This window comes from Oryctolagus cuniculus, chromosome 1, assembly GCF_051225735.1.
Source record: "Oryctolagus cuniculus isolate XC-2025 breed Fujian yellow rabbit chromosome 1, ASM5122573v1, whole genome shotgun sequence".
Taxonomy (NCBI): Eukaryota; Metazoa; Chordata; class Mammalia; order Lagomorpha; family Leporidae; genus Oryctolagus; species Oryctolagus cuniculus.
In genome coordinates this window covers 16637877-16660195 of record NC_142867.1, presented here as the reverse complement: position 1 = coordinate 16660195, position 22319 = coordinate 16637877, and the positions used below count along the sequence as shown (strand labels likewise).

General features: G+C 37.3%; 2 protein-coding genes across 2 annotated transcripts; both read left to right on the top strand.

Moving 5' to 3' along the window:
- The first annotated feature begins 6073 nt into the window (after window positions 1–6073).
- On the top strand, window positions 6074–10856 carry LOC100339539 (olfactory receptor 5D3-like). The gene is given in 2 exon segments (XM_051853440.3): window positions 6074–6102; window positions 9860–10856. Coding segments are annotated over 2 exon segments (1026 nt in total).
- A 6491-nt stretch (window positions 10857–17347) lies between these two features.
- LOC138846421 (olfactory receptor 5D3-like) lies at window positions 17348–21183 on the top strand. Its single transcript, XM_070062051.2, has 2 exons — window positions 17348–17355; window positions 20241–21183. Exons 1-2 carry the CDS (start codon window positions 17348–17350, stop codon window positions 21181–21183), a joined length of 951 nt encoding a protein of 316 aa, XP_069918152.1.
- The last annotated feature ends 1136 nt before the right edge of the window (window positions 21184–22319 follow it).

The window sequence follows — 22319 nt, the reverse complement described above, 5'->3', positions numbered from 1 at the left end:
AATTATGAGGAAGATGAACAAAGAAGTTTATTGGAGAGAAAGGAGAAACAGCTCCTGTAAACATAACCTGGAAGGGAAATAAGGCCCCACTGTTGTTTCTTGTGCTAGAGATGCACATATGTAAAACATTGTTTTCTCGCTGAACAAATATAAAGTTCTATTTAGGGGCCTGTCAGCTGTTCATCACTCTGGAGACTGGTCACAGACAACTCCAGAGACTTGACCTTCTGTGCAGCCTTTACATCGGATACTAAAGTCTGCTTTCTCCTGACGACCAATGAATTTACTTACGTCTCTTTCAATATCAAACTTGCTTCCTATCTCATGTCAGTTTCCCTTCTAGGTTAAGAAAATTTTTCACATTATCGGAGGGGTCCTCTGTCCCTCCCTCCCTTCCTACCATCACCATTCTGACTGACTCCTTTCTTTACAGACTTCAATATATTTTGATCCATGTACCATTACAGTGAATTTTTGTATGTGATGTGATGTGTGGGTCCAAGATCCTTCTTTTGTATGTGGGTATCCAACAGTTTCAGAACCATTTGCTGAAGACACGGTTCTCTTCCCATTTAGTTTTATAGGCGCCATTTTCAAGATCAGTTGTCTGATGTGGGGGTGTATTTCTAGACTCTCAATTCTATACCCTTTGCCTACATAACTAACTTTATTCCAGTGCCACACTGTTTTGATTACTATAGTATGTGTGTGAAGTTATAAACTCAGGAATTATGGTTCTCCCAGCTTTGTTCATGTTAATATCATTTTGATTATGCCAGCACCTTAAAATCCCATATAAATGTTGCAGACCCATTTCCATTTCTGGAAAAATTATCTTTGGGCTTTTAAAGGGAGTTGCAATAAAATTATACATTGCATGTGGTAATATTTTAAATCTAACAACACTAAGTCTTCCAAGCTATGAATCCTGGATGTATTTCCACTTATTTAAAATTTTAAAAATTTGTTTCAGCAATGTTTTATATTTTTAAATGTATGTCTTTAAACTTCTTGTGAACACTGCTTCTATATATTTCATTCTTTTGAATAGTAGTGAATGGGATTGCTTTATTAATTTAATTTACCAATTGTTCATTTCTATGGTAAAAACAGAATACTTTTGCATGTTGAATTTGTACCATGGAACCTTTTTCAGAATTTGCTTATTAGCTACAGTAGTAACTCCTCGATTTCCTATACATATATGATCAGTCCACATATGCATATAATTTTGTTTCTTCTTTCCAATTCACATGGTTTTTGTTTGTGTTTGTAACTTAAACTTCTAGTAAAAAAGGAGTCACCATAATGTATGTGAGCCATGTCCTAGTTTTCTCCATACTTTGATGGGTAAGTTTTAGTCTTTAACCAAGTTGTATGCTACCTGTGGGCTTTAAACATGTGACTTTGCTCAAATTGTGTTTCCTTTTATACCTATCTTTTTTAGTGAAACAAATGTCATTGATTATCTTAAATAAAGTTATATGTACTTTAATTCTTTTTTTTATATATTTTACAATGTGCCAGTTCATTGTCTTATGTTGACATATGTTTGAATTCCTGGGAACATCTCTCTAGGTCATGTTGCATAGTGCTTAATACACCATTAGATTCAATTTGGTCATGTTTTGTTGAGAATTTTTGCATCTGTATTCTGTAGAAAATCATTTAATGTTCTTTGTTGTGTTGTCTTTGTCTGTGATCAGTCCTCTATTGTTTTCATGTGGTTATCCAGTTTTCTTAACACTATTTACCAGAGCCTATACTGTTACTCACTGTGTATTTTTGATGCACTGTTTAAGAGTAGTTGGCAATACTACTAATCTAATCTCAAATTTTCTACTTCACTTTTGTATGATAGTATCATGCCCTCTCAGTTATTTTTATTATGATTTCATATCATATTTTAAAATCACAAAAATAATGCTTCCTGCTTTCTTCTTCTTTTTTTTAAAAAAGATTTATTTATTTGAAATTCAGAGATACATAGAGAGAAGGAGAGGCAGAGAGTGAGAGAGAGCGAGGTCTTCCATCTGCTGGTTCACTCTCCAATTGGCTGCAAGGGCCAGAGCTGCACGGATCCAAAACCAAGGGCAGGAGTTCTTCTGGATCTCCCAGGCGCAGGGGCCCAAGGACTTGTGCCATCTTCTACTGCTTTCCCAGACCATAGCAGAGAGCTGGATTGGAAGTGGAGCAGCCGGGACACGAATCTGCACCCAAATGGGATGCTGGCACTGCAGATGGCAGCTTTACCAGCTGTGCCACAGCGCTGGTCCCTGCTATTTTCTTATTATTCATGTTTGATTTAGCTACCAGGTCTTATGTGGCTTCATCTGAAATTTAGGAACTATTTTTTATTTTGTAAGTATGCTTTTGGTGAAACGGCACTGTAGTGCAGCAGGTTAAGTTGTTTGCTAAATGCTGGCTTCCCATAAGAGTGCTGGTTCAAGTTGTGGCTGGTCCACTTCCAATCCATCCCACTGTTAATGAGCCTGGAAAAGCAGCAGCAGATGGCCTGAATGCTTGTATCTTTGCCATTCAGGTGGATACCCAGAAGGAGTTATCCAGCTAAGGTCTGACCCAGCTCCAGACATTGTGGTCATTTGGGGAATGAACAAGTGGATGGAAGATCCCTCTCTGTCTCTTTCTCTCCCTGTCTGTGTGTAATTGTCTTTCAAATAAGTGAATCTTTCTAAAGTATGCTTTTGAAATAGAAATAGCCATTTCATTGACTCAGTAGATACTTCTGCATATTTAATAATATTTAATAATATTTTAACATGGGATGTGATGCCCAAATTTAACAGAAAGAAGGAAATATGAGGGCAGAAACAAATAAAATAGAGATTATAACAACAATAGAAAAAAATCAATGATGTTCCAAGTTGGCATATAATAGCTAGAATGAAACAAACAAAAGGAAGACAAAATGTTAGCTGTCACAAAACACACCAATCACCGGAGTAAGAAAAAGGGTTTACTGGGAAAACAGCAGGTTAGAGGGAAGGGGTGAAGAAGGAAAAGAGGGAGAAAGAGAGTATAAGAGAGAAACAGAGAGGAGAGGAGCTAGCGAGGAGAGAAGAAAGACAAGAGGGAGAGAGGAGAGTAGAGGAGAGGACCCAAGGGAGAGGAGAGAAGAGCCAAGGGAGCCACGTGTTCAGGAACAGGCCCTTTTAAAACTGCCTGAGGGTGAGTAGGGAAGTAGGAGCAGTGAATCCCATTAGGATGGGGGTGGAGCTTGACACCGGTGGTTGGGCCATGTGGCCACCTGGCTTCCAGCAATGGCAGCAGGGGCTAGAGCCTAGGATGTAAATCAGGGTGTAGAGTGCGCCATTGTGCTACGACTTCGAACAGCCTAAGACAAGCAGATGACAGTAGGCCACAACTCAAAAATTAGTAGTCGTCGTGAGGAATTCTCCTTCCGCGTCTTACCTCAAAATTTGGAAGGCCAGTGTGTGGATGGAGATTGTGGAGCATTCGGTGGCATGGAAGGAGTTCTGGGGGTGCGTTTTGCGACTGGCAGAAATCCAGGTCCCCAGAGCAGCTCCGAGGTCCCCAAAGGGAGAGCAAAGTCACTGGGGGAAGCTGGATCACCAGTGTAAGGTTTTCCTGGCCAATGCACCAATGTTAGCCATCACAGAGCACTCCGAACACTGGAGTAAGGGAAGGGTTTATTGGGGAAAAGCCAGCAGGCTGGAGCGAAGGGGTGAAGAAGGCAAAAGAGAGAGAAGGAGACTGTTAGAGAGAGACAGAGAGGAGAGAGGAGAGAGACGAGAGGAGAGGAGCCAAGAGAGCAGGGGAGAAGAGCCAAGAGAGCCACGTGTTCAGGAACAGGTCATTTTAAAACTTTGCCGGAGGGCGGGCAGGGAAGCAGGAGCAGTGAATCCCATTAGGATGGGGGTGGAGCTTGACACAGGTAGTTGGGCCATGTGGCCACCTGGCTTTCAGCAATGGTGGTGGGCGCTAGAGCCTAGGATGTAAATCAGGGTGTAGATCGCACCATAGATAAGACTGCGCCAGTTTCCTAACACAAAACTAGAAATGAAACAGAGAGATCACAACAGCTGCCACAGAAATTAAAAAGATTATAAGTGATTATTATGGAAGATGATATGCTAACACATGAAGAATATATAAAAATAGATAAATCCCTGGAAATATACAACATGCCATCACTGAATTTGAAAAACAGAAATTATGAACAGACCAAAAGTTTATAATGAAGTTGAATGTGTAATCAAAAACAACAACAAAAAATTGTAGAACCAGTTCATTTCTCTGGTGAATTCTACCAAACATTTAAAGAATCATTAACACCAATCCTTCTCAAATTCCTCCAGAAATTAAATAGATAAGACATTTTGAGATTTATTTTATAGGACTTCATTGATAACAGAGGTAGACTACTTGAAAAGAAAACTACAAATGCTCTATTATTTTTTTAAATATTTATCTATTTATTTGAAAGGCAGAGATACAGAGAGGCAGAGGCAAAGTCAACGAGAGAGAGAGAGAGAGAGAGAGAGAGAGAAGGATCTTTCATCCACTGGTTCATGCTCCAAATGGCTGCAATGGATGGAGCTGAGCTAATGCTAAGCCAGGAGCCAGGAGGTTCTTATGGGTCTCCCATGCGGGTGCAGGGACCCAAGAACTTGAGCCATCTTCTACTGCTTTCCCAGGCCATAGCAGAGAGCTGGATTGGAAGTAGAGCAGCAGCTGGGACTTGAACCGGCACCCATACGGGATGCTGGCACTGCCGACAGCAGCTTTACCCACTACACCACAGTGCTTGCCCCAGACAAATGTTCCTAATGAACACAGATTCATATTATGCTTTAATCTCAGTGGTACTGTTGCTGACGGTCATGATTGCCTCTTTTTTACCTTCTTTATGCTATGCAAAATTTGATGTCATCTTCAATACTTGAGCTTTCTCTAGACATTGGAATGTGCTTTGTCTATACAGAGTGATTGCATGACTGTCTCATTGACTGTTACTAGATGAGACATCTGGAAGTCATAAGGTAAAGAAACGAACAAGAACAAGAACAACAAAAATTTGCTACATGGAGCAGAGCTGTCTGATATCTAAAAATTCATTTTGGATCTTGTACTGATGAGAAATAATTTTTTTCTTACTTCAAGGCACTGGGAATTTTATTTGCATCTTTAAAAGCATGAAAGGTGGAGTCACCAACATTTGTGACTTTCTCATCCTTTCTGTAAATGGGTGTTTCCTATAAACTAATTTATTTTTAGACACATACAACTAAATCTTTCCGATTCAATATAAGTACAAATATCTGAAGATATTTTAGCTATATTTGAAACACCAGCACAGAGCATTTTCTGTTGAAAACCAATGATATGAATAGAAATGAAATTTAAAATAAGTTGATAATAAACAAAGGAAAATATTGGATTTTACTAACCAGGAAAATTTTATTTAGTCACACAATTATTTAAATATATCATTGTAAGCAAAGAGAAAATAAATTCAACATGGGTTATTTACATCTATTTCTGGACTATTGTTCTGTTGACTTTTTCCTTTGCACATTTCTGTATGTTACATTTGTGTAAAGTCAAGACATAGTCACAATTAAGTTTAATTGAGTAAATTTCTTAATACAAATCCTCCAAGGAGTTAGATAATCCATAATAATACACAACCAAGATACCATGTGGGAGAGTGTTACAACTAATTGTTCAAAGTGTAATCTCATTGACAATACTTCAGTTATATTCTCCAGGGTTAATATCCCTACAGCCTTAGTGGTATCCACGTGTGATACAATTTGGTCATTACTTTAGTGGTAATTCTCTAGGCTCCACGTTCCAAGTCTGCATGCAGTATATTTGTGACACAGGGTAGAGCTAGGCTTCAGTTCGTAGGAGTGATCTTATTTCTGCTATCTTTGAGTTTTCTTAATAGGTCAGAAAAGAGTAACTTATGAAACATAAAGTGAACTATGCTGTGGATCTCTACTGCTTGTAGTTTTGTTTTTACCAATGAAGTATCAAGCAGCAGCATCTTTGAATTCATTAATCTTAGCAAAGGATTCTTCAGTCAATGAATCACTCAAATGATTCTGTACTTAGGTGAGTTTATTTAGATCTTCTTTGATCTGATTTTGGAAGTAAAATACTGAGTCATAGTAATGTTGAAGGAGACAAACACATAATGCTGGCTAGCACATGTGTGCCCAAATCTACTTAGTTTGGCTAATAGAGAGCCCATTGTATTATATATTGATAACCCATCCTGGTTTTCTTTTTGAATATCCTCCAGGTCCTTCAGTGAAATCATTTTGGGAAATACAGAATAATAAAAATGGTCTTATTTTTAAATTTCTACAATCTGGGGCCACACTGTGGGATAGCATGTTAAGCATCTGCCTAATGCCAGTATTCCAAATGACTTCCAGTTCAATCTCCACTTCTCTAATTCTCATCCAGCTCCCTGGTAATGGCCTGGGAAAGCAGCAGAGATGGCCCAATTCCTTGGGCCCCTGTAACCACAAGGGAGACCAAGATGAAGGTCCTGGCTCCTGGCTTTGGCCTGGCCAAGCCTTGGCTGCTGTAGCCATTTGGGGAGTAAATCAGCCGGTAGAAGATCACTCTCTCTCTCTTTCTCTCTCTCTCTCTCTCTCTCTCTCTCTTTCTTTGTCTCTCTCTCTCTGCCTTTCAAATAAATAAGTACATATTTTCAAAAAATTCTATAATCTCTGAGGGATAGTGATAGTAATTATCAAATCTTTAAATAATACTATGAAGTTAGGTAATAATTCATTAAAACAAGAATGTTTGTATATGCCAAGAGAAGAAATAATGAACGGTTTCTAAATAACAGATATTAAAATAAAGCATTATAATACTTAACACTGAGAAAATAAATTCTATGGAAATAAGCAAACCCTGTGAACCCTTTTGGTAAATTCACCATGACTATGGCACAATATGTTACTGGCATTGAGATTGGATATCTAGATCTGGGAAGATTTGGAAAAGCCTACCTAGGTAATGTAGCTTTATGCACTCATTAATAACAAGCATTAAGGATCCTTAGTGTTACTGCTAGGTAAAATGAACATGGAAATTGCATAGAATATTTTAAACTCATAGAATATGGCTGGGAAATATGACCAAATCTATGACTGTAATTCCAATACTTTATAAATTATTGTTGCAGAGGATGTGTAGCACAATAGGATTTTGGAAGAAATCTTTCCTGTAGTCATAAGACTGCAGGGTACAGAGGAAGCTAAGATAAGATGGAACTACATATAGGATAGGGGAGGAATATAGTTATGTTCTGAAAGTAAGAACACAAAGGAATCTTAGAGGGTTTTTTTTTATTTTGTGGGTTTAGAAAGAAAGATGTTTTTACACTTATTCCCAAATGTTCCTATTTGCTAACAGCTGCTTGTGTTTGAGTCCGATATCTAAAAAATATATAATGTTTTGAAAACTCTCTAATTAGTCATAGTTCTAATAATATGAAGATGGATGTCTACTATGTGTCATAGCATTTTCTTGCTAATTTTTAATCCATGTGAAATTTTCTACTTCCATCTTAGTAATTTAAATTTTATATGCTGTTATTCTCATTTTACTGTTGCTTTCATTTACCATTCTTAGTGAGATCAAGGAATGCTCAAAGAATTTTAGTGTATTATTACTAAAGTTTAAAACTCAATTCAAAATGATAGAATGTAATTTAATGTGGCTTAACATTTATTTGCATTCCCTAGTCCTTAAGTCTCTTTATTTGTCTTTACCTCTTTTTCTGAAATATTCTATTTGGAAAGTAAACAGTTTTTTAATATTTAAGAAAAATGTTATCACTATAGGCACAGAGCATATTTTGTTGTAATCAATTTTATATTAAATTAACTTTTAAAAAATATTTATTTATTTATTTATTTGGAAGGCAGAGATACGGAGAGAAGGAGAGACAAATAGAGATCTTCCATCTGCTGGTTCACTCCCCAAATGCCCGCAACAGCTGGGGCTGGTCCAGGTCACAGCCAGGATCCAAGAGCTTCTTCCCTGTCTCCCATGTGAGTGCAGCGGCCCAAGCACTTGAGCCAACTTCTGCTGCTTTCCAGGAAGCTGGATTGTAAGTGGAGCAGCTGGGACTTGAAGCTGTGCCTATGTGGGATGCCAGCATTGCAAGAGGAGGTTTAACCTTCTACATCACAGCCCCTGTAATCAACTTTTAAAAATAGAGTATTGTGGCCAGTGCCACAGCTTACTAGGCTAATCCTCCGCCTTGTGGAGCCAGCACACCGGGTTCTAGTCTTGGTCGGGGCACTGGATTCTGTCCCGGTTGCCCCTCTTCCAGGCCAGCTCTCTGCTGTGGCCAGGGAGTGCAGTGGAGGATGGCCCAAGTCCTTGTGCCCTGCACCCCATGGGAGACCAGGATAAGTACCTGGTCGGCCGTGGCGGCCATTGGAGGGTGAACCAACAGCAAAGGAAGACCTTTCTCTCTGTCTCTCTCTCTCTCTCACTGTTACTCTGCCTGTCAAAAAAATATTAAAAAAATAGAGTATTGTACTATTGAGAACAATATTTTGAAATTATTCAAATTTAATTCTACTTGAGTGTAATAATTCAGCATATTACTACAATTCCAGTATAGTATTGAATTACTATGCAAATGTACAGAAATGAAAAGCAAATTCAAGTAATTACTAGAATGTTAATTTCATCATTTTAAAGGGTGACAATATACAATTGTTTAACAGCTCTCCATTTTCTCATACTTAGGAGATGAGACAGAAAAAATTGTGGAAATATATAATACATATTTCCTGAAACTGAAGTGTTTTAACTAATTTAAGGGTCATAGAACATTTAGGCTGGCTCTTCTCATGAAATCAATTGTTGATGATAATAAGACTTATTTGAAACATATCAGGGTATACTCTGGTTTGTTTGTTTTTCTTATCTAACTTTTTTTTCTGAAAAAATTTTTGTTTCCTTTTGTTTTTCTAAAAGATTTTATCTATTTGTTTGAAAGAATTACAGAGAGATAAAGCTTTTTTTAAGATTTATTTATTTATTTGAAAGACAGAGTTACAGAGAGGCAGAAGCAGAGAGAGAGAGAGAGAGAGAGAAAGTTTTCCATTTGCTGGTTCACTCCCGAAATGGCTGCAATGGCTGAAGCTGAGCTGATCTGAAACCAGGAGCCAGGAGCTTCCTCTGGATCACCCATGTGGGTGCAGGGGCCCAAGGGCTTGGGCCATCTTCAAGTACTTTCCCAGGCCACAGCAGAGAGCTGGATTGGAAGTGGAGCAGGTGGGGCTCAAACTGACACCCATATGGGCTTCTGGCACTGCAGGAGGCTTTACCTGCTACGCCACAGTGCCGGCCCCAGATAGAATGATCTTTCATCTGCTGGTTTGCTCGCTGCAATAGCGAGCGCTGTGCCAGGTGCAAACCAGGAGCTGAGACCTTCATCTGAGTCTCCCATGTTGGTTTCAGGGGCCCAAACACTTGGACCCTTTTCCACTACTTTTTCCCCGCCATTAGAATGGTGCTGCATCAGAAGTGGAGCAGCTGGGACATAAATTAGTGAACATATGGGATGCTGGCATCACAGAAAGCAGCTTTACCCACTATGCCATAACACTGTCTCCAGTTTTTCATTTGTCTACTTTCACCAAAAATTCTTATCTACTATGTGGTTACTATAAAGTGGACACTAAATTTTAAAGTTATATTACAATTGAAAGTGTTTTAAGCAACGTTTTTAATGAAGACCCATTAAGCCTCTTGATTTTGCTTGATTTCCCTTTCCTGTGACCAATATTGATTTTCTTTCTATGGATCAACTTTATTATTTTGTCTGTAGGACAGAAGAAAATCAGACTGGTGGAGTCACCTTCATCCTCGTGGGCTTCTCAGAATACCCAGACCTCCAGGTGCCCCTGTTCCTCGTATTCCTGACCATCTACACAGTCACTGTCCTGGGGAACCTGGGCATGATTTTGATCATCAGGATCAACCCCAAACTCCACACCCCCATGTACTTCTTCCTTAGCCACTTGTCCTTGGTGGATTTCTGTTACTCTACAGTAGTTACACCCAAACTGTTAGAAAACTTGGTTGTGGAAGACAGAACCATCTCCTTCACAGGATGCATCCTGCAGTTCTTCTTTGCATGCATATTTGTGGTGACAGAAACGTTCATGTTGGCAGCCATGGCCTACGACCGCTTTGTGGCAGTTTGTAATCCTCTGCTGTACACGGCTGTGATGTCTCAGAAGCTCTGTTCCTTGTTGGTGGCTGCATCGTACTCTTGGGGCATAATCTGTTCCTTAATGTTTATTTATTTTCTGTTGACCTTATCTTTCTGTGGGACTAAGTTCATTAACAACTTCATCTGTGAGCACGCTGCCATTGTTGCTGTGTCCTGCTCTGACCCCTACGTTAGCCGTCAGAGCATTTTTGTTGCTGCAATATTTAATGAAATAAGCAGCCTGCTGATCATTTTTACTTCTTATGTTTTCATTTTCGTCACTGTCATGAGAATGCCCTCTGCACAGGGGCGCTACAAAGCCTTCTCCACATGTGCTTCCCATCTAACTGCCATTACTATTTTTCATGGCCCTATCCTTTTTCTCTACTGTGTTCCAACCTCTAAAAGTTCCTGGCTTTTGGTTAAAGTTGCTTCTGTGTTTTACACAGTGGTCATACCCATGCTTAACCCACTGATTTACAGCCTGAGGAACAAAGATGTGAAGGAGACAGTGAAGAAATTAATCAATACCATATTATTGTGACATGAAATACAATGCCAGAAAGATTTATTTTCAAGGATGTTTGTGGTGTCATCAATAACACATTAGTTTCTTAACCTATGGTGACCTACCAATTGACAGTCCAATATATATATATATATATATATATATATATATATATATATTCACCCTAATGTTTAAAAAATAACTTTGAAATTATAAATGTTATTAAGAATGGTATCTCAGATCAATCAGGTTAAATCTTTGATTGACATATCATACTGCATACTTTACCACACCACTGTCCAAATTCTGGTTGAATGTAAATCTTGTGAGATATGAACGTAAACACTGTGAGAATTTTCAGATGAACTGAACAATTATAAGTCTAGTGAATAAGTTTATCTCATAGAATCAAATCAGTATATTAAGAGCTATTTAGCATAAACCAATGCATGCATAAAAATACTTACATTTAATTCTACATGGGCCATTTTAATGTCGAAAGATTTACAGGCAAATAAAAATAAATAAGAAATGTGTCTTCCTTTAAAAAATCAAGAACCTGGAGTTGTTCAGTTACATTTTATACCATAAATTATATTTTGCCTTTATGTACAAGCACAAAACAATGATACATAATTTAATAACATTTAGCCATTATTCAAGTTTTCACATTTCTGTCAGTATAGTTGTGAACCAGTTATTCATTTATTAAAAATTTATTGAGATAATTTTATATTCCTTTTATTTGTAAAAATAATATAAGCAGATCTCAATTAAATATTACTCAGTTTCCTTCATGATAGTGCGGTATGGGTATCAATATTGATAGAATACACAAATTTTATTCAGACATCATTTATTTATTGATAAAAATAAATAACCATAGACTCCAATGATATGCACCAATAAGCAATCACTTTGAATGAGTAACTTGACTGATGTTCCTCTGGTCATATTAGTTGAGCACTGGGCCTCAAGCCTGGTCTAACTTGGTAAGCTAATCTTCAGACTATGTTTGTTTGTCATCTCCCATGCAACATTTGGCTAATTGTCTTTGTTCAAACCAGAATCACAATAGACTTTGCCAGCAATAAAATCATGCATCATATCTCTTTTCTGGTCTCATGTGTTCCTATTTTAGGAATCAATGTAAATCATGACCAAGCCCAGATCCAGTGAGTGAGGAGTTATCTGCCTCCTGTGGAACTGCAAAGCACCAAATCATGGTCATGTGTTGGGGTGCAAAAGTGAAAGGAGATACAGGTCACAGGAACACTTACTTCTTCTGCAAAGAGCCACCAGGCTCACCCCGTTTTCTTTATTGATAAGGATTACGACAGCCTATTGCACAGTGCATACACATGTTCATATAACTCTAATTGTCTGTCAACCAGAATAATTAATTCTTCATGCAAGTGTCTTAAAAACCATATGTATTTGTACTTGTGTGTATATTTTACAAATTGTTTATTTTTAAACTTTACATGGGTATAGCATAAGCTTTTAGTAATTTATGTTATTTAACTGACCAAGTTGAGGTAATTTAGCATATTTATCATTTATTTGCGGTGATCTTCATTTCTAACTTTCCTAAAGTACAGAATACATTATTTCAGTTATAGTCACCCTCCTATTCAATACAACACCAGACTCAATTTTTTCTTCCTAACTTTAACTTTGTATTTCTGTCCTGCCCTCTCCTCTCTCTAACCTCCATGAATCACTGCTCTACTGTCTGGTTATAAAGGATGATTCCACATTTGACTGAGATAATGTGATATTTGTCTATTATTTCTGCTCATTTCACTTAAGATAATGTCCTCTAAGTTCATCCATGTTTTTGCAAATGGCAGGATTTCAGTTTTTGTACAACAGAAATATGCTATCCTGCATACATAGCAAATTGTCTTTATTCATTCATCCAACAACGGACAGCTAGGTTGAATCCATATCTTGGCTAATGTACATGGGTTTATAGCTATATCTTTTATCTGCTGAATTCATTTATTTATATATATATATATATATGGATATATATGTACGCATACACACACACACACACACACACACATATATATATATATATATATATCCAGAAATAGGATAGCTAGATCTTATGGTAATTCAATTTTTAAATCATGGAGTAATCTCCATGCTGTTTTCCATTATGACTACAAAAATTTAGATTCCCCCAATAGAGTATCAGAGTCCTCTGTTTTGCACATACTCAATAGCATTTTTCCCCTTCTTCATAATAGTCAGTTCTAAATGAAGTGGAATGAGATCACACTGTATTACATTCTTTTCCTTACTCTACCTAAAAGTTGGTCTTTTTTGTTTATGTTCTCAAAAAATAAAACTATTCAATTTACTGGATATCTATATATATGTTTCTGTTATTATTTTGTAGGTTTTTGAAACTCTTATATTGGATATGGTTAATTCTTTTTGTCTAATTCCTTAAAAATAATATTGGGTTTTCATTTGAGAGCTTTCCACAGCTTATTGCTGTAAATTTTCCATGTTATATCTGTTTTTGTTCTATCTCACAGGTATTTGGTATATTGTGTTTCTAGTTTCATTTGTCTCAAAAAATTTTTAAATTTAATGTTCAATTTCTTTATTGACTCCTTGATTTTTACAGGAGCACATTTAATTTCTGATTATTAGTTCATATTCCAAAATTCCTTCTGTTATTGATTTCTAGTTTTATTCCATTGTGGTCAGAAAAAAATATTTGATATGATTTCATTTTAAAAATTGCTAAGATTTGTATTGTAGCTTAACAAATGATCTATCCTGGAGAATGTGCCTTGTGCTACTGAGAAAATTATGTCTTTGGAGTTGTTCAATGGAGTATTCTGTAAATGTCTGGTAATTTCATTTGATCTAGAGTCCAGTTCATTTCTGTTATTTTTCATTGGTTTTCTGTGTACATAATATGTTCTTTGTTGGAAGTGGAGGATTAAAATCCATATTAATGTTGTAAAGAAGTTGACCTCTCACATTGACTTTATTTATGTTTGCGTTATATGTTTAGTTGGTTCAATGTTGGATGCAAATATATTTACAATTGTTATATGCTCTTGCTTTATTCTAACTTTATAATTATAAAATGGTATTCTTTTTTACCATTTTTAACAAAGTTTATTTTGTCAAATATATCACAACCAATTGCAGGTTTTGATTTCTATATGAGCAGGATTACTTGTTTCCTTCCTGCATTTTTGGTTTATGTACATCTTTATCTCTGTGCTTAGTTTCTCAGAGCCAGGGTATTGTTGAGTTTCTCTCTCTCTCTCCCTCTCTCTTTCTCTCTCTCTCTTTTTTCTTTTTTAACCATGAAGCCACACTCCGTGTTTTCCATGGTCTAGAGCATGGGATCTGGTTGGTTTGCATTTTAAAGTCCCACTGCAGGACTTTACAATCTCTTAGAAATATGTAGCCCTAAGAGAGGCTGTCCCTCCAGGGCTTTCAAGTCCTTAATATGTAAAAAGAATCAGAATATAGAAAATAAAATAGGTTCTCAATACACCTATGTAATCTCCAATACATTATAACCAATAGCACAAGGCAGAAACAAAAAGTGACAGTATGTACTGGGCTAAAAGTTCTCCATCTGGGGGTCCGCATTGTGGCCTAGCAGGTTAGGCCACCACCTGGGACAACAGCATCACATACAGGCACTGATTTGAGTACTGGTTGCCGAACTTCTGATCCAACTCCCTGCTAATGTACCTGGGAAAGCAGCCAAGGATAGCCCAAGTACCCAGGCCCCAACACCCATGTGGGATGTCCAGAGGAAACTCCTCACCCCTTGGTTCCTACATCATAGCTCTGAAGTTTGTGGCCATTTAGGGAGTGAATCAGTGGACAGACGATCTCTTTCTCTCCTTCCTCTTTCTCTTTGTCACTCTACCTTTAAATAAATAAATAAATCTTTAAACAAAAAAGGTCTCCAACTTGATTTTTTTTTTCTTTTTTAAAGGTTTTTTTTATTTTTATTATAATTTTTTTATTTTTTGACAGGCAGAGTGGACAGTGAGAGAGAGAGACAGAGAGAAAGGTCTTCCTTTTTGCCGTTGGTTCATCCTCCAATGGCCGCCGCGGCTGGTGCGCTGCAGCCGGCGCACCGCACCTATCTGATGGCAGAAGCCAGGTACTTCTCCTGGTCTCCCATGGGGTGCAGGGCCCAAGCACTTGGGCCATCCTCCACTGCACTCCCTGGCCACTGAGCAGAGAGCTGGCCTGGAAGAGGGGCAACCGGGAGAGAATCCGGCGCCCCGACCGGGCCTAGAACCCTGTGTGCTGGCGCCGCAAGGCAGAGGATTAGCCTAGTGAGCCATGGCGCCAGCCTCCAACTTGATTTTGTGTGCATTTTTGAATAATGTCTCTTCTGGAGTGAATTGTCATGCTTTTAACTTTCCTTTGGAAAAGCCCTTATGACAAGAAGTTAATAATTTTGGTCAAAGAACCTGTGATGAATGAAAGCCTGCCAACAGCCATGTTAATGACATGATAGTGACATGTTAATGACATGTTAGTGACATGCTAGTGACTCTGCATTTCTATTGAGCCTGTAGATTACTGTTGTCCCAAGAGGAAGGTTGAGGAAAACCCGCTGAAAACCAAAACCATCTAGTGAGCCACTTCTAATTTCCTCACTTTCAGAAACTGGGACAATAAATATTGTTTGTTTTTTAAGTACTAAAATTGAAATCATTTGTCAGATTAAATTACTGGTAGTATCACTAATCGGTTAATTAACTGGCCAACCTCTTCTGAGTTTCCATCAGTTCAGCAGTTAGATCTTAAACGCAGTTCAGGTGGGATACTTGAATGAACGCCTCCTAATCAAAAGTTCTCATTTGATGACATGTGGGAGTTGCTGTAAATAAATCCCCATGGCCATCAGCTCTCAAGTGGGATAATCCTTTGGTATATTCTCTAGTGTTTTCAAGACTATCCCCATGAGACAAAGCATTAGTTCCCTGCAGCTACAGCTGACTGGGAAATGTATCTTATTTAGTTAGTTGCCTTTTCTGTAGATTTCATATATGTATGAAACTGTTTAGTTTTGAGCAGTGATATAATCTTTGCTTTCTCTGAGGTTTTCTCAATAGGTTGGGAAAACATAACATATGAAATATTCAATGAAATATAGTTAGGGCTTATACTGTTTTTAGCTCATTTCCTGTTGGTTAACTACTAAGCACAAGTATGTTTAGAGATTATTGATCTTATTAAAGGATTCCTCTGTAAATGAATCAACAAACCACTTTTGAATTCAGGTGAGTTGGCTGAGTTCTTTTATTCATGTGATAGGAAAAATACTGACTTAGACTGGTCTTTTAAGAGACAAATGCATCTACAGGTTGAAGTGCCCCCAAATGTACTCCATTTGACTGTGTTCTCGATATACTTATTCTATCCTAGTTTTCTCCTTGGGTGTCTGCCATGTGCCCAGCCATGATATCAATGTTCTGGCAAATATTAAATAACAAAAATTGAGGCCATCTGTAAAATTTCTATAATCGCTAAGGAGGTGAGAGATAGTAACAGCTATGTTTGTAAATGACAGGATGTTGTTTATGGTCATTGTGAGTGAAAAACAAGAATGTGTACAAAACAGAGAATAATCTGTTATTCTCATTATTAAAGTGTTTATGATAGTAGGTGATAATATAAAACATTTTAATAATGAGAATAACAGGGAATAAACTTTTAGTAAATGGGTATGTGCCACATGAGAATTAATAATCTTCAAAGAGTACAGAAGAATGCATTAGTAGTCATAAGATTGGATTTCTAGAAATGAGAAGTTGTGGTCAAGCCAAGCTTCACAATGTAGATTTCATGGATTCATTAATTCAAAATGTTTTATATCTTGAAGTTACTGACTGCCAGCTTAAATAATTGCAGAAAATTCTTGCGCAGTGTTTTGTAGAGTACTTTAATTTGGTGGGACTGTGGCTAGGGAATCTTGGTGTAATATAGCATTGTCATGCTGAGGCTTTGTGAATAACTACTGTATAAGAATTGTTGAGGCATCATTCTTTTGAATGATATCTTTCCTTCAGGAAATATCCTGTAGGAATCCCAGAAAGCTATACTGTAACAGAAAAACTTAGGGGAATACCAAAATACAATTAAAATTTAGATTAAATAACTAATTGATATTATATAGTTCTTATATTTTCATGGGAGTTTAGGAAGATTTTCCGCATTATATTGCCCTATGCGGCCTATTATTGCTAGCTGTGTATGCTTAGGACTGATTTTTTAACTACATGTTTTTGAAATCTCACAAATTACTTATAATTCTAATAAACACAAAACTGAATACTATCCTTTGTCATATGATGCCTTAAAAACTGAATACATTGTAAAAGTTTCTACTTCGGTCCTAGTATTCTAAATTTTCTATTGTTAATATGCTCACTTTTTGTTGAAGAAATACATTGAGGAATATTCAAGGAACATTATGTTATCTTGTTGGAGAAGGGTCTACCCTAGCACTTATACTTGGCAAGGTTTTACACTTGAATCAAAACATAAAAATGCACTTTTTCTATGGTCTAAAATTTATTTGCATGGTCTTGTTTTTTCATAGTTTTTATTGATTGCCACTCAGCCTTCTTCTTAAAAAAAAAAAAAAAGATTTATTTGTTTATTTGAATGGCAGAATCAGGGAGGCAGGGAAAGAGAGAGAGAAAGATCATCCATCTGCAGGATAACTCCCCAAATCGGTGGGAGCTGGGCCAATACGACACTGGTGGTCAGGGGCTTCTTTGGGGTCTCCCATATAGGTGCAGCACCCATATGGAATGCTGGTGCTTCAAGCAGTGGCCTTACCTGCTGAGCCACAGAACTGGCACCTAATCTTATTCTGAATTATACCACATCCAGAAATGAAATTTTTCATTTAATGATTTCAATGATTTTATCATTGTACATATTTTCCTATTAAAAATAACTTTTTTTTGCAAAGCTCTCATTTTTTTTATTTTTTTCAAATAAATAAGTAAATTTTATTTTTTTTTTGATTTTTTTAAACTTTTATTTAATGAATATAAATTTCCAAAGTACAGCTTATGGATTACAATGGCTTCCCCCCATAACGTCCCTCCCACCCTCAACCCTCCCCTTTCCCACTCCCTCTCCCCTTCCATTCACATCAAGATTTATTTTCGTTTCTCTTTATATACAGAAGATTAGTTTAGCATACATTAAGTAAAGATTTCAACAGTTTGCTCCCACACAGAAACATAAAGTGAAAAATACTGTTCGAGTACTAGTGATAGCATTAAATCTCAATGTACGGCACATTAAGGACAGAGATCCTACATGAGGAGTAAGTGCACAGTGACTCCTGTTGTTGACTTAACAAATTGACACTCTTGTTTATGGCATCAGTAATCACCCTAGGCTCTTGTCATGAGCTGCCAAGGTTATGGAAGCCCCCTGAGTTCACCGACTCTGATCATATTTAGACAAGGCCATGGTCAAAGTGGAAGTTCTCTCCTCCCTTCAGAGAAAGGTACCTCCTACTTTGATGACCCGTTCTTTCCACTGGGATCTCACTCACGGAGATCTTTCATTTAGGTTTTTTTTTTTTTTTTTTTTTTTTTTTTTCCAGAGTGTCTTGGCTTTCCATGCCTGAAATACTCTCATGGGCATTTCAGCCGGATCTGCATGCCTTAAGGGCTGATTCTGAAGCCAGAGTGCTGTTTAGGACATCTGCCATTCTATGGGTCTGCTGTGTATCTCACTTCCCATGTTTGATCATTCTCTCCCTTTTTGATTCTATCAGCTAGTATTTGCAGACACTATTCTTGTTTATGTGATCCCTTTGGTTCTTAGTCCTATCATTATGATCAATTGTGAACAGAAATTGATCACTGGGACTAGTGAGATGGCATTGGTACATGCCACCTTGATGGGATTGAATTGGAATCCCCTGGTATGTTGCTAACTCTACCGTTTGAGGTAAGTCAGCTTGAGCATGTCCCGAATTGCACATCTCTTCCCTCTCTTATTCCCACTCTTATATTTAACAGTGATCACTTTTCAGTTAACTTTTAAAGTATAAATGTCATCAACAGTAACACTTTACATTTTTCAACATGTTCAACATGAGTGAAGAAAATCAATGTTCAACATGAGTGAATAAAATGTTATATATTACTCAATATATCTATAAAATATGTTGAAAATACTGGATTACTAGAAAACAGAACAGCAATGAAAGAACATAAAGCAATAAAATTTTAAGTTAACCATTTTATAGGGTTGTTTTTATTTCTCAAGTTTTTAACAATCATAGATTAAGTATCTTATACTTTAGCAGATGAGGGAGAGATGAAAATGTCAAAAAATATGTTATGTGTTTTCCCTCAGCTAATTTCAGATTTAGGCATAAGGATTAGAGTGGCTTCTCACATGAAGCAAATTGTCTAATGACAATGATGTGTCATATTATTTGAAATAAAGCAGGCTGTGCTCTATTTGTAGGGTTATTCTTATTTAAATATTATTTTTATCATTTCCTGTTGCACACATACATTATTATTTAATGTGCAATTTATATGAGAATAAACGCTAACTTTTGAATAATGTAACAGTGGAATTCTAGTATTTTAAGCAAAACTCTTCCTTTTTCTATGTATTTGAAATGCACAGTTACAGAGGGAGACAGAAGTGAAGAAAGAGGGAGAGAGAGAGAGAGAGAGAGAGAGAGAGAGAGAGAGAAATATCTTTCATCTGCTGGTTCACTTCCCAAATGCCCTGTCCCGCGAGATGTCAACTAGGGTCGAGCACCTAGAAGGAGAAATGAAGGGACAGGAGATACAAAAATGGCAGTGAGACAAGGGTCCTGATCAAGCTGCAAATTTTATTTTTCAACCACACACTTATATATCATAAAGGCAGAGTGTCAGGCGGGGAAGGAGTGGCGTTTAGGAGGGCAGGATGTCATGTTGGGGAAGGAGGGGGAACTTATCTTGTAGTTGCAATGCTTGTGCAAGTAGGGGAAAGGTTACAAGGTCTTAAGGCACAAGGTCACACAAGGTTGCGCTATCAGTACTCTCCGGCCTGGGCTGTCTAGCCCTGCCTCCGTAGTTTTCCACTAAGAGGCCACATGCTGCGTGGTCCCTGACACCCAAATGTCCACAACAGCCTGGGATGGGCCAGGCTGAAGCCAGTCTTTTCTGGTCTCCCACATAGATGCAGGTGCCCAAGTACTTGAGCCCTCTTCCACTACCTTACCAGGTGCATTAGAAGGGAGCTGGATCGAAAGTGAAGCAGCCTGGTCTTGGACCAGCATCCACAGGGATGCCGGTGCCACAGGCAGCGGCTTAACCCACAACACAGATCTGCTTCAGCAATACTGACTAGAGATGCTAAGCCTCTCAATGTTTGTTTTCCTTTCCTATTGTAAAGAACAGTTGTCACTTTTCTGGATTAACTTTTTTATTTTGTCCATAGGACAGAAGAAAATCAGACTGCTGGAGTCACCTTCATCCTCGTGGGCTTCTCAGAATACCCAGACCTCCAGGTGCCCCTGTTCCTCGTGTTCCTGACCATCTACACAGTCACTGTCCTGGGAAACCTGGGCATGATTTTGATCATCAGGATCAACCCCAAACTCCACACCCCTATGTACTTTTTCCTTAGCCACTTGTCCTTTGTGGATTTATGTTATTCTACATTAGTTTCACCAAAACTATTAGAAAACTTGGTTGTGGAAGACAGAACCATCTCCTTTGCAGGATGCCTCCTACAATTCTCTTTTGCATGCATATTTGTGATTACAGAAACGTTCATGTTGGCAGCCATGGCCTACGACCGCTTTGTGGCAGTTTCTAATCCGTTACTTTACACTGTTGTGATGTCTCAGAAACTTTGTTACTTGTTGGTGGCTGCGTCATACTCTTGGAGTATAGTGTGTTGTATAACATTTACGTCATCTTTGTTGACCTTATCCTTTTGTGGGATTAAGCTTATAAATAACTTTGTCTGTGAATACGCTGCCATTGTTGCAGCATCCTGTTCTGATGCCTCCATTAGTCAGATGATCATTTTAGTTGGTGCCACGTTCAATGAAGTAAGCAGCCTGATGATAATTCTTACTACTTACATCTTCATTTTTATCACAGTCCTGAAGATGCCTTCCACTGGAGGGCGCCACAAAGCCTTCTCCACATGTGCCTCCCACCTGACAGCCATTACCATTTTCCATGGGGCCATCCTTTTACTCTACTGTATTCCTAATTCCAAAAATTCATGGCTGATTCTCAAGGTAGGCTCTGTCTTTTATACGGTAGTCATTCCCATGCTTAACCCACTGATCTACAGCCTCAGAAACAAAGATGTGAAGGAGACTGTGAGTAAGTTAATCAACAACAAATTGTTACATCATAAAATATAATAAAATGACTATTAATTTTTGTGGGTACCAATGTAGTTGCTCAATAACAAATTTGTACAGAATCTATAATAATCTTCTAACCTAATATCTATGCATTAAGTGTAATACTTTGTAAGTTAAATTTAAAATAAAAATATTATCATAGATGAAATATCAGACCACATAACTAAATATGTAACTCATATTTTGTAATACAAAAGTTAAATAGATTTCTATATTTTGTCATGTGATTGTCCTGGGTCACTTTCATCTCAGTTTTCTTGTGAAATGTGTTTTTTTTTTTTTTTTTGATTATTTTGAGGATTACCATTTAAAATGAAGACATTTCCCTTATAATATAAAATTAATATAGAAACAGAAAAACATGAAATATTTAAGCATTTTAACATAACTTTACATGTATTATTTGACATTTTAAATTTTCCAGGGAAACAGAAAAAAACAAGTATGTATATGATAAATAAATATATATGCATAAAGAGTCCAGAATCTGGTGCCATTAATTTTATTTGATATTATGAATTATATGTCCTCTATACATGCCAGCACAAGAATAGGATGCCTATTTTACAAATATATTGCTATCATCCCAGATTTGTCATTTTCAATTGCCTATTCATCATTATGTATTTATTATTAAAAATGGTGTAAGGATACTTTCTACTTATTTCAGGGGCAGAAAATAATATGGGGAGAACCTAATTATCTACTCACGGTTTTTCCCATGATACTATAGTACAGTAACTGGCATGATGATACTGATATAACACACAGATATCATTCAAGCATCAAATGTTTATTAATTAAAAAGGGACTTTATCATAAACTCCAATATTGTATAATAATATGCAAATGTTTCTAATCAGCAAGATACCTGTGTCAGCTATGTTGACAAAAGTTGGAGCACTTGTGTTTTAACCCTAGGCTAACTTTATCAGCTAACCTTCATGCAACATGTCTGTATGTCATCTTCCAAATACCATTTGGGTAATGGTCATTGTTGAAAGCCAAGCCACAGTCAACACAATTGATAATAAAATCATGCTTCAAGTCCCCATCTGGATTTCATCTGTCCACATCACAGGAATCAGAGAAAACCACAACTAAGCTCAAAAGCAAGGAATGATGAACTTATG